The sequence below is a fragment of the Oncorhynchus mykiss genome, chromosome 24, assembly GCF_013265735.2.
Source record: "Oncorhynchus mykiss isolate Arlee chromosome 24, USDA_OmykA_1.1, whole genome shotgun sequence".
Taxonomy (NCBI): domain Eukaryota; kingdom Metazoa; phylum Chordata; class Actinopteri; order Salmoniformes; family Salmonidae; genus Oncorhynchus; species Oncorhynchus mykiss.
The window spans coordinates 22,289,889-22,302,777 of NC_048588.1; the positions used below are offsets into that span (position 1 = coordinate 22,289,889).

Genomic DNA, 12,889 nt, shown 5'->3' on the forward strand with positions numbered 1-12,889 from the left:
ACATACGAATTGGATAATGTTAATGTTTCATATGTCTTAAAGGATTACTTATTATATGTCTTTCTCTGAGACCAGGTTGCTTGTTGTGTCGAAACAAAGGAGAATTAGGGGTAGAATTTAGGTTGGTGGTTAGGTGAACTAACAACAAAGATTTGGATAATTTATGTGAAAGATTAGGGGATCTAAAACAAATTTGGTTAGGTGAATTACGTAGCAGGTTAGGTGTTACATTTAGAATAAGGGTTAGGAGAAAGGTTAGCTAAAATGTTACAGTTGTTTTCACTGTGTATTCATTTCTCATGTCACTATTTTAAAAAAATATATATATATATCTTTATCTTATCTCTGCATTGTTGGAAAAGGACCCGTACATAAGCATTTCACTGTTAGGCTACCCTTTTTTTACGGCAAATGTGACAAATAAAATTTGATTTGATTCCCTGACACGACTAGAAAACAACACCTTTAGATTACTAGAAGGTCCCGGATTACTCCCACCCATCCTCCCTGACCAACTTCCCTACTTTCCTTTCTTTATAGACCATTAGTATGTGTCTTAAGTCTTGGAGCTGTTAAGCTGTCTTAAAGTATATTTCATATGACTCTGAGGCCAGGATGAGTTATGACCAGTGTATTGGTTTCACACCTTGCCCACAGGCACATCGGAAAGCTGGGGACAGTCAATCAAATCAATCAATCAAGCCCTTTTTACATCAGCAGATTTCACAAAGTGCTTATACATAAACCCAGTGTATGGTACATACTTTTCTTTAGGAATGTAGTGAAGTAAAAAATATAAATAGTAAACTATCTGTACATTTTTTTTAAAATCGTGCCATCTGGTTTGCTTAATATAAGGAATTTGAAATTATTTATACTTTTACTTTTGATAAGGAAGTATATTTTAACAAAGACATTTACTTTTGAAACTTACGTATATGTAAAACCATTTATTTTTATTTTTACTTTTACTCAAGTAGGATTTTACTGGGTGACTTTCACTTCAGTTATTTTCAATCTTTACTTGTGCTTTAATATGACAATTAGGTCATTTTTCCACCACTGGTTTATTTGATGGCATGCCCTTTTTTTTTACCGGAGCTCAATGGCATATGTCGCAAAACATCATGGTTATTGCAACTCGAGTTGACGAATGATGGCAGTTTTACTTTACGGTCGTACCACGGAACAACTGTATAAAAATCGTGCATTGTAATTTGTTTACATACTGATAAAGTGCATTAGATATCATTAAAGCAAGATGGGAGTAGCGGATGAAGCAGACCGGACTCTCTTTGTTGGAAATTTGGATCCAAAAGTGACGGAAGAACTTTTATTCGAGCTCTTTTTACAGGTGCAGTAGCTTTGAACTATCTAGATACGATATAGCTAATGTTAGCTAGCTAAATGAATTGCGATAATTTCTCTAACTTATTCGACAAACAATTATGTGGAAGCTTCTGACCCGTGTAATTATCTAGCTATCCAGATCAATATAGTTAATTCAGCCTTAGCTAGCTAACTACCTACTAGTATGCAGCAACGACGTTAGCTAGCTATATTAGCGAACAAATATCTAGCTCTGGTCCATTGTACGACAACTACAAGTTGCCTCTGATCTGTCGCCTTTCATAGATCCCCAGCGCGCAGGGTTTCGTTAATCCAAAACATGAAATAAAACACTTGAGCAGGCCCCGGATGCACATGCAGTTCAGATCCGATGCATCCGCGTGGACCAGAGCTAGCACACAAAGTCCGCGAGCACAGTGGCTAACTATTTTTTTTTTTAACAGTTGTGTTCTCCATCGTCTGTTTTGTCTTCTCTTTGACGCAGGCAGGACCTATGTTCAAAGTGAAAATTCCAAAAGACAATGATGGAAAACAGAAAGCGTTTGGATTTGTCTGTTTCAAGCATGAGGTGTCTGTACCCTATGGCATGAACCTGCTCAATGGGGCAACTCTATTTGGAAGAACTCTCAAAGTACAGTTCAGAGCAGGTAAACTAATGTAAACCCCATACTAGTCATATACATTTATTTGCTAATATTTTACTAGGGTCTGCCTGCAATTGAAATGTCATTATTTGGATAAATATTTACAGGAAGCAGTCACATTAACAGCCCAGGGAACTCCCAGAATCAAAGCCCTGTGAATACTCCCAATCCACATGGGGCTGGGGGCAGGTATGTTGTAACATAATGCAAAATCCTACAACAATGTTAGTATGCATATGTAGGGAATGTATTGTGCATCAATAGCCTCTATTTGTCTGTGATATAGAATTACATGTTTATTGTGCAGATATGACAAGAGCCCAGACCAGGGGTCCATCCAGAGGACCTTCTCCTCTCCTGATAGTCTGCAGAGACAGGCAATGGTGAGCATACCTTCATCCACACTGACATTACTCTTGTCAAGCCATTCAATTACACACTATCCTCATCTCCAGTAGTGACACTTATGTCACATTGTTGCGACGTGAACCTGCAAGTAACCATTTCATTGTATCCTGAGCATATGACAAACTGTACTACATAGTGGCCTGTAACATGATCATTTAACCAGTTGACATGGATCAGTAAAAGTGAATTCAACAGATGAACAACATGTGGCAGATGCAGCAGCTCCTGGGCGTGAATGGAGGTTTCCCAGCCGGCGGCATCGGGCTTCTGGGGCAGCCACCACCACAGCAGCTACAGAGTGGTGGAGGTGGTGGGTCCTGGCAACAGGACAGCTCCTCACCTCGAGGCAACAGGCAGGGGTACCAGCAGGACAGCGGCAGGGACCAGCGCTACCCAGGAGGCTCTGAAACCGGCTCCAACCGGCACCACCGCAGCCAGCGGGATGACCAGCGAGGTGAACACTATCACCATGACGACAGGAGCGGGAGCAGCGGAGGCGGCCGTAGCAGAGATGACAGGTGGAGGGACGGCTCCAGAGATGGTCGGTGGAGACGATACTGATGCACTATGGAAATTAAGGACTATTGTGAATATTTTTCACTTTAAAGGACATATATTTTATAATTTTACAGGATGCCACACTCAATGTGTAAATCCTGATCATATTGAGGGGGAAAAAAACACAATTACAAGCTCAGGAGATGCATTGTTTTTAAACAATCTGTTAGTCATATGTTTAGGATAATGACTTTATTTTTTAAATACACTGGACTGTGTCCAAGTAAAAACAAGATTGATTTATTTTTAATTACCAATGGGGTTTTCCAGTTGTTTTACTGTGACAAATTGAAAAAAATGTATTGGGAGATTGATTTTCATACCATCCTCTGGAGAATTGTTAAATCTATCAAAACTGATTATTATACCCCTTAGACGGGGCGGTTGTCTGTTTTTTTTTTTTTTTTTAAATATTGTTTGAAAAGCTAAGCCGTTTGTCAATTGGTATTTAATTTCTACAAGGTATGGTGCTCAACTGTTTGTGGTAAATTGCTCAGGTATTTAAAAACAATTTGGTACTATGTAATCTAATTCCACCCGCAGCACTCTATAGGCTGAAATTTACTGTGACATTTGTTTCTTATGTTACAACTATAAATGGCAAATGTGATTTTTGGATTAGTCTATTTTAAATTTGAGGACTTTACAATTGTAAGATACCCAACAGGTTCCATGTACATGTGAAACTAGATATTTTCATGAAATATTGGCATAAAAATAATTTGTCTACCATTTTTTTTTCTTTTTTTTCCCCTTCTGTTTACAGGAAAAGCATTACTCTGAAAACATCCATTGAAATGTTGCTACAACTGGTACTTCTTACAGATGTGCCTGAGGTCACAGATGTGAACTATGCAGTTAATCACGCACACATGCCTGACTTGTCTGTCTTTTAATGGACCATGTGTAACCAATATGCTTATGCAGTGGGTTAAAGTAATCTGCAGGTTGTGCCACACACACCCCTTTATTGACGCAGGAAGATGACCAAGCCAACTGTAGTCGACTCTATTTAGCATGCTCATTTAAGTGAAGGTTTATATCTTTGGCACTAACTGCTTACATAGTTAAGTTACAAAGTGTGACAGATATTCTATGCAATCTAACTTGTCAAGATGGTGGAACAATCATATCATTGCTGACCTGTATCATTGAATTGTCACCTTTCCATCAATTAAGCAACCAAATTAGGTGTTATTTATGGTAGGCTGTAGCGTTAATGCCTGGTCACCTTTGGATATGATTATAAACCATTTTTCAGCCATGGAATTAGTCCTACTTTGGGCATTGTTTTAGCCCAGGCTTGAAACTTCATGTTACAATTAGTGGCTCTGCTGTATGTGATGCCCTTTGAAAAGGTTTGCTTACAACAAAGTGCCTGCAGAAATCCCTTAATGTCCATGTTGAGGTCATAGTATACCCTTCCAAAAGTGCTTAGGCCGCTAACAACTGCTCCCGTTGTGTATCAACATGTACATCCCCCATAATGCTCTGGGTCCAAAGGTGGAAGTGCATTTGCTCCCACTACACTAAATCCTTTGTCTTGCTTAATCTGGCAAGTGTCAGATTCCGCGCCGATGCTTGGAAGTGACTCTAATGAAGAGTATCCTCAGTTCCCTGTCACAGGCAGTACTGGAAAGGCTGTAATTACCCTTGCTGGCTTGGGCCTAACTGTTTTAATTGATTGATCTGCTTGGCGTCTCTAGCACTAGAGCAGACGGATTAGAGGCACAGTCAGTGGCCGCTCCTGTGTGGATTTATAGACGGATGCGTCATGCCCATAGGGGGTACGGGTACGTACTGCCTCAGATTTGTCCTGTTTAACAACAAAAAATACATATTTTTGTTTCTCTATAATACTACTGCCACCTAGGAATTTTGTGAAGTTTAGCCCAGATAGGTTCCCAATCTCCCAACCTCACAACTAGATACCAATAATCCATCTCAGGCTATCAATCAAGTTAGAATAGCTATTGTCAAACTATATGACAAGGTTGGTAGACATTAGAAAAACAGGCAATTACTAAATGTACTTAAGACTCATTCCTTTCAATCTTTTACCCAGATTTTAGCAGAGAAGTATATCTTGTTTCTTATTTAAAAAAAATAACCAGTCAAGAGGATATAGACTGCTCAAGAGGTATGCTTAGATATGCAGAAAAAAATGCATTTTTTTTTTATTTGAACTTAATGATTATGGCTCTAGATTGCAGGAAAAAGCTGTTTCAAGTGAAAAATGCTAAATTATAAAAATGTACAGATGGTGCTGACCAGATAGTCCAGCCATCCTCACACTTTGTGCTCCCTCAGATTTTCTGGGGTGCATGATGCGCCTTTATATAGAAGCACACCCCTTTCCCTTCCCTCCCTGCAGCCCAGGATTCTGCTTCCATCAACTCAAATTCTTGCACTCAGGTTGCAGGGTTCATTGGTGCCAAAGTATCCAAACCCCCAATGTACCCAAACCCCATTGACCCCGCCATCCAGCCTCCCAACTTTAAAGACAGCAGCAGCCTCTCACAGTTGTTCTCATCTTTTCCCTTTGATCAATCCATCAAACCCAGAAGAGCCCAATCTTTCCCATGCTGAGCTCCATGTTTTCTTCCCCATAATCCTTCACACTTTGAACATGGCGGCTGTGATCTACATAGAGTCTGTAGTAGCGGTGCATGGGTAAAATCACTGGGGAAGCCAACTCTATCCCCCAAAAAAGTAATATTACAACCTATGTGTTGTGATAATTGCATTGTTTGCTCTATAACCTGTTAATTCCTTGTGACCGTGATAGACAGTGCATTCGGAAAGTATTCAGATCCCTTAGCTTTTTCCACATTTTGTTACTTTACAGCCTTATTGTAAAATGGATTCAATTCTTTTGTTTTTTTCTCATCAATATTCACGCAATAAAAATTGCAGTCCATCTGTGGTAAATTCAATTGATTGGAAATTATTTGGAAAGGCACACACCTGTCTCTATCAGGTCCCACAGTTGACAGTGTATGTCAGAGCAAAAACAAAGCCATAAGTTCAAAGGAATTTTCCGGATTGTGTCGAGGCACAGATCTGGGGAAGGGTACCAAAACATTTCTGCAGCATTGAAGGTCCCCAAGAACACAGTGGCCTCCATCGTTCTTAAATGGAAGAAGTTTGGAACCTCCAAGACTCTTCCTAATGTTGGCTGCCCGGCCAAACTGAGCAATCGTGGAGAAGGGCCTTGGTCAGAGAGGTGACCAAGAACCCGATGGTCACACTGACAGAGCTCCAGAGCTACTCTGTGGTGATGGGAGAACCTTCCAGAAGGACAACCATCTCTGTAGCACTCCGCCAATCAGGCCTTTAAAAAATATATATTTCACCTTTATTTAACCAGGTAGGCTAGTTGAAAACAAGTTCTCACTTAGAACCGCAACCTGGCCAAGATAGAGCAAAGCAGTGCGACCAAACAACAACACAGAATTACACATGGAATAAACAAACATACAGTCAATAGAAAAAGTATATATACAGTGTGTGCAAATGAGGTAAGATAAGGGAGGAAAGGCAATAAATAGGCCATAGTGGCAAAATAATTACAATTTAGTAATTAAACACTGGAGTGGTAGATGTGCAGAAGATAAATGTGCAATTAGAGATACTGGGTGCAAAGGAGCAAAAAATCTAATAAACAAATAACAGTATGGGGATGAGGTAGTTGGATGGGCTATGTACAGGTGCAATGATCTGTAAGCTGCTCTGACAGCTGGTGCTTAACGTTAGTGAGGGAGATATGAGTCTCCAGCTTCAGTGATTTTTGCAATTCGTTCCAGTCATTGGCAGCAGAGAACTGGAAGGAAAGGCTGCCAAAGGAGGAATTGGCTTTGCGGGTAACCAGTGAAATATACCTGCTGGAGTGCGTGCTACGGGTGGGTGCTGCTATGGTGACCAGTGAGCTGAGATAAGGCTTTACCAAGCAAAGACTTATAGATGAGCTGGAGCCAGTGGTTTTGGTGACGAATATGAAGCGAGGGCCAGCCAACGAGAGCGTACAGGTCGCAGTGGTGGGTAGTATATGGGGCTTTGGTGACAAAATGGATGGCACTGTGATAGACTGCATCCAATTTGCTGAGTAGAGTGTTGGAGGCTATTTTGTAAATGACATCGCCGATATCAAGGACTGGTAGGATGGTCAGTTTTACGAGGGTATGTTTGGCAGCATGAGTGAAGGAGGCTTTGTTGCGAAATAGGAAGCCAATTAGAGATTTAATTTTGGATTGGAGATGCTTGATGTGAGTCTGGAAGGAGATTTTACAGTCTAACCAGACACCTAAGTATTTGTAGTTGTCCACATATTCTAAGTCTGAACCGTCCAGAGTAGTGATGCTGGACGGGCGGATAGGTGCGGGCAGCAATTGGTTGAAGAGCATCCATTTAGTTTTCCTTGCATTTAAGAGCAGTTGGAGGCCAAGGAAGGAGAGTTGTATGGCATTGAAGCTTGTCTGGAGGTTAGTTAACACAGTGTCCAAAGAGGGGCCAGAAGTATACAGAATGGTGTCGTTTGCGTACAGGTGGGTCGGAGAATCACCAGCAGCAAGAGCGACATCATTGATGTATACAGAGAAGAGAGTTGGCCCGAGAATTGAACCCTGTGGCTCCCCATAGAGACTGCCAGAGGTCAACAGGCCCTCCGATTTGACACACTGAACTCTGTCTGAGAAGTAGTTGGTGAACCAGGCGAGGCAGTCATTTGAGAAACCAAGGCTGTTGAATCTGCCGATAAGAATGTGGTGATTGACAGAATCAAAAGCCTTGGCCTGGTCAATGAATACAGCTGCACAGTATTGCCTCTTATCGATGGCGGATATTATATTGTTCAGGACCTTAAGCGTGGCTTAGGTGCACCCATGACCAGCTCGGAAACCAGATTGCATAGCGGAGAAGTTACGGTGGGATTTGAAATGGTCGGTGATCTGTATTAACTTGGCTTTCGAAAACCTTAGAAAGGCAGGGTAGGATAAATATAGGTCTGTAGCAGTTTAGGTCTAGATTGTCTCCCCCTTTGAAGAGGGGGATGCCCGCAGCAGCTTTCCAATCTTTGGTGATCTCGGACGATACGAATGAGAGGTTGAACAGGCTAGTAATAGGGGTTGCAACAATTTTGGCAGATCATTTTAGAAAGAGAGGGTCCAGATTGTCTAGCCCAATTGATTTGTAGGGGTCCAGATTTTGCAGATCTCTCAGAACATCAGCTATCTGGATTTGGGTGAAAGAGAAATGGGGGAGGCTTGGGCAAGTTGCTGTGGGGGGTGCAGGGCTGTTGACCGGGGTAGGGGTAGCCAGGTGGAAAGCATGGCCAGCTGTAGAAAAATGCTTGTTGAAATTCTCAAATATCATGGATTTATCGATGGTGACAGTGTTTCCTAGCCTCAGTGCAGTGGGCAGTTGGGAGGAGGTGCTCTTATTCTCCATGGACTTTACAGTGTCCCAGAACTTTTTGGAGTTTGTGCTACAGGATGCAAACTTCTGTTTGAAAAACATAGACTTTGCTTTCCTAACTGCCTGTGTAAATTGTTTCCTAACATCCCTGAAAAGTTGCATATCGCGGGGGTTATTCGATTCTAATGCAGTATGTTTTTGTGCTGGTCAAAAGCAGACAGGTCTGGAGTGAACCAAGGGCTATATCTGTTCCTGGTTCTAATTTTCTTTGAATGGGGCATGCTTATTTAAGGTGAGGAAAGCACTTTTAAAGAATAACCAGGCATCCTCTACTGACGGGATGAGGTCAATATCCTTCCAGGGTACCCGGGCCAGGTCGATTAGAAAGGCCTGCACGCTGGAGTGTTTGATAGTGATGAGGGGCGGTCGTTTGACCACAGACCCATTACGGACGCAGGCAATGAGGCAGTGATCGCTGAGATCCTGGTTCAAGACAGCAGAGGTGTATTTGGAGGGAAGGTTAGGATGATATGAGGGTGCCCCATATTTACGGATTTGGGGTTGTACCTGGTAGGTTAATTAATCATTTGTGTGAGATTGAGGACATCAAGCTTAGATTGTAGGATGGCCGGGGTGTTAAGCATGTCCCAGTTTAGGTTACCTAACAGCACGAGCTCTGAATATACATGGGGGAAATCAATTCACATATGGTGTCCAGGGCACAGCTGGGGGCAGAAGGTGGTCTATAGCAGGTGGCAACGGTGAGAGACTTGTTTCTGGAAAGGTGGATTTTTAAAAGTAGAAGCTCAAATGTTTGGGCACAGACCTGGATAGTAAGACAGAACTCTGCCTTTATGGTAGTGGCTAGACGTTAGTCACTCCTCAGTAAAAGGCACATGACAGCCCGCTTGGAGTTTGCCAAAAGGCACCTAAAGGACTCTCAGACCATGAGAAACAAGATTCTCTGGTCTGATGAAACCAAGATTAAACTCTTTGTCCTGAATGCCAAGCGTCATGTCTGGAGGAAACCTGGCACCATCCCTATGGTGAAGCATGATGGTGGCATCATCATGCTGTGGGGATGTTTCTCAGCATGCAGGGACTGGGAGACCAGTCAGGATCGAAGCAAAGATAAACGGAGCAAAATACAGAGAGATCCTTGATAAAAACATGCTCCAGAGAACTCAGGACCTCAAACTGGGGCGAAGGTTCACCTTCCAAAAAGACATCAACCCAAAGCACACAGCCAAGACAACGCAAGAGTAGCTTCGGGACAAGTCTCTGAATGTCCTTGAGTGGCCCAGCCAGAGCCCAGACTTGAACCCGATTGAATATCTCTGGAGAGACCTGAAAATAGCTGTGCAGCGACGCTCCCCATCCAACCTGACTGAGCTTGAGAGAATTTGCAGAGAAGAATGGGAGAAACTCCCCAAATACAGATGTGCCGAGCTTGTAGCGTCATACTCAATAAGACTTGAGGCTGTAATCTCTGGCAAAGGTGCTTCAACAAAGTATTGAGTAAAGGGTCTGAATACTTATGTAAATGTGATAGTTCAGTTTTTTTTTTCTCCATATAAATTTGCAAACATTTCTAAACCCTATTTTTGCTTTGTCGTTGTGGGGTATTGTGTGTAGATTGATGAGGAAAACAAACAATTGAATCAATTTTAGAATATGGCTGTAATGTTACAAAATGTGGAGAAAGTCAAGGGGTCTGAATACTTTCCGCATCCACTGTATAGGCCTAAAGGTAGCGACAATAAGACACAGTGGCAGAATAAATGCAACCACACCTTTGTTTTATCACAAAACCGGATAGCAACCTCTGTCCAGTGAAGAACACAAAGCATATTGTACGTACAGTAACAGACACAGACACAGACATGTGTAACGGATGTGAAACGGTTAGCTGTGGTGCTCGCTAAATAGCGTTTCAATCGCTGACGTCACTTGCTCAGAGACCTTGAAGTAGTGGTTCCCCTTGCTCTGCAAGGGCCGCGGCTTTTGTGGAGCGATGGGTAACGATGCTTCGTGGGTGAATGTTGTTGATGTGTGCAGAGGGTCCCTGGTTCGCGCCCGGGTATGGGCGAGGGGACGGTCTAAAGTTATTCTGTTAAACATGAACTACATGGTCAAGCAAGCGGGCCACTAAACAACTATTGATTTTAACACCACAGAGAGTAATGCCAAATCGCAAAGAAAACAGGAGCTGCCTCCACTATTCCAGCAACATTTCAACTTCAACATCATCAAATCACCTCTGCTTAGTGTTACGATGTCTGCCGTATTCTTTCTCCCTGATCTTGTTTTCCTCAGTAGGATTTCGGTGGGCAAAATGGGACACAAGTGGAGAGATTCTCCACGCAGACACCGTTTTTTTTTTTTGCTGGTGTGGCATTTTGGGACTTCTTTGTATTCGTTTATTTTGGCACCTCTCAACACCACTCATTATCACCATTTATGCACGCATCCACTCACACCATTGTTATTTTTTATTAGTTTACTTTATTTAATACATACATTTTAGTTATTTATGTATCTCTGCGTTGTCTCTCTCTTTGTTATGGCCTACGAGCCGGTTCGTAACATTAGTCGAATACAGTGACAAAAGATGAAACAAACAATTTAGTCCAAGCAACATAAGCTAAATATGATGTGGCTGTCCATGGCTCTGATTTCTGTGTGTGCGTAGAAAAGATGTTGATTCACCACGCCGATGTCATCCTCCTCTTTAATGTTGACGAAACGGTCATAGAGTACACGCTTCTATTTTTTATTGGCCTAGGCTACCTGGCTGAAATGTTTGCTCGCTATCCTAACTTCCAATTACGGGCAACGTTAGCTAGTTAAGATTAGCTTTCTACATCTAGTTACATATTGCCCTTCCATCCTCTCAGGCCAGGGCTACAACAAATCCTTTTCTCCATCCATGTCTAATTTAGGAAAGGGGCCATTTTAGCTAGCTAGCCACCGGAGAACAACAGCACAACAAGATGTAACAATTCAAGCTTCTCTGTCAACGTGTGCTCTAAATTGGATTTGATAGGAGTGAAGCGAAATACAAACTGGTTTCTCTTGACACATTTTTTTGGTTCCCCGTAACCATTCACAGCTCGTCTCGCTCGGTTTAGCTCAACGCTGATTGGCAAATGTTATACTTTTTTTGTCAAGAGAGGCCAGATGCTCGCTGGCTTTCCTTGCCCTCGATGCTACGGGCGGCAACAATGTCATACTCGTTTGGACCAGACCGCATCAGATAGATGGGCTACACGTAGAGAGACAGCGGGGCGCTGTTTCCCTCGCTCGGATGTTTTCTCCTGTGAGATACATTCAGTCTCTTGGGAATTGAAGGAACATTATGAAACACAGAGACAAAAGATAAACTATTATTAATGTATTTTTTCTTAGTCCATTTTTTGCATGGCTTGCCTTGGCATCCCTGAATACACGCCACTGGCAGGGAGGTATATTTACCCCCACGGCTTGGGAAAATTATAATAATTTCTGTTCATGCCACCATTTCAAAGTGTAAACTTGACACTATCGTCTGATGTTAGCGCTGCTGTGGTCTTTCTTCTTCTGCTTAAACACACATAATAAAATGAGCCATCTGAAATGTACATAATGTCCTTTGAACTGCACATTGAGTTGGTCATCTGAGCCGTTTCAGGGAAGCAATCGGGTGATATATGAGCCTACATTTTCATTATAGCCTATCTGTAACTTTTAATTAAATATGTTGTATTACAATCTCAGTTTATGATACTTCAGCAGGAATACATTTTAAATGTTCCACTGAGAGCAAAGGTGGAGCGCTGTTGAAGTTTCCTCGTCCAACCATAACGAAGCCCCTGAAGGCATATTGGAAAACATACGGAAAATATACAGCCTGCCAGCTAAGAAATCACACTTGTCAATTGATGTGTTAGTGATGACTAATATCCCTTGCATCTATAACTAGTAATGAAAATAGGTTATAATGGACTTTTGGGCGATATTATTTAACTCACTTTATGAGTAAGATAATCAGTTGTTTTATTGGACATTTTAGCATCGGGTGGAGTATTGTTATCAGTCACCTATAAAACAATTTCTGACATATGCCTAAACTGTTGCAGGGTCATATAAGACTCACCAATAAAATACAATGTATTTCTCTAAGCCTACTTACTGATTTATCAGTGTTCTTGTATACTTTGCCCAATTTTCTGTAATTACTTCCGATGGCCCTGCAGTTGATATATAGCCTAAAACTGTTTATTTCCTGGTGAAATCAATTAAATAATTTAGATGATTTTAGTTAAATTACATTTTGAAGACCCAAACGTTAAAATGTGAAAGACAGTAGGCATATTTTTATTATTTTTTTTATTTCACCTTTATTTAACCAGGTAGGCAAGTTGAGAACAAGTTCTCATTTACAATTGCGACCTGGCAATTGGCAGTTACCCACAAACACAAACGAATCAGTAATTGCCTAGTCCTCTCTGTGTTTCATTTAAAATAGATAGGTATTC

General features: G+C 41.7%; 1 protein-coding gene across 2 annotated transcripts; it reads left to right on the plus strand.

Annotated features, from left to right (window-relative positions):
* Positions 1-1,130: 1,130 nt before the first annotated feature.
* Positions 1,131-3,972, plus strand: LOC110504031 (RNA-binding protein 7). 2 transcript variants are annotated; one of them, XM_021582826.2, is made up of 5 exons: positions 1,131-1,354; positions 1,835-1,997; positions 2,102-2,183; positions 2,302-2,377; positions 2,616-3,972. In XM_021582826.2, the coding sequence occupies exons 1-5, from the start codon at positions 1,262-1,264 to the stop codon at positions 2,961-2,963; spliced, it is 762 nt and encodes a 253-aa protein (XP_021438501.1). In that variant the 5' UTR covers positions 1,131-1,261; the 3' UTR covers positions 2,964-3,972. The 2 variants fall into 2 exon arrangements, with proteins under 2 accessions (XP_021438501.1, XP_021438500.1); XM_021582825.2 differs by having other exon boundaries at positions 1,135-1,354; positions 2,598-3,972.
* The last annotated feature ends 8,917 nt before the right edge of the window (positions 3,973-12,889 follow it).

Bases quoted from the DNA above. Each gene is read 5' to 3' on its own strand.
- LOC110504031 (XM_021582825.2), top strand. From the start codon at position 1,262: ATGGGAGTAGCGGATGAAGCAGACCGGACTCTCTTTGTTGGAAATTTG. The intron at 2,184-2,301 runs GTATGTTGTAAC...TTTATTGTGCAG, and splicing joins CCACATGGGGCTGGGGGCAG to ATATGACAAGAGCCCAGACC. The intron at 2,378-2,597 runs GTGAGCATACCT...TGAATTCAACAG, and splicing joins GTCTGCAGAGACAGGCAATG to ATGAACAACATGTGGCAGAT.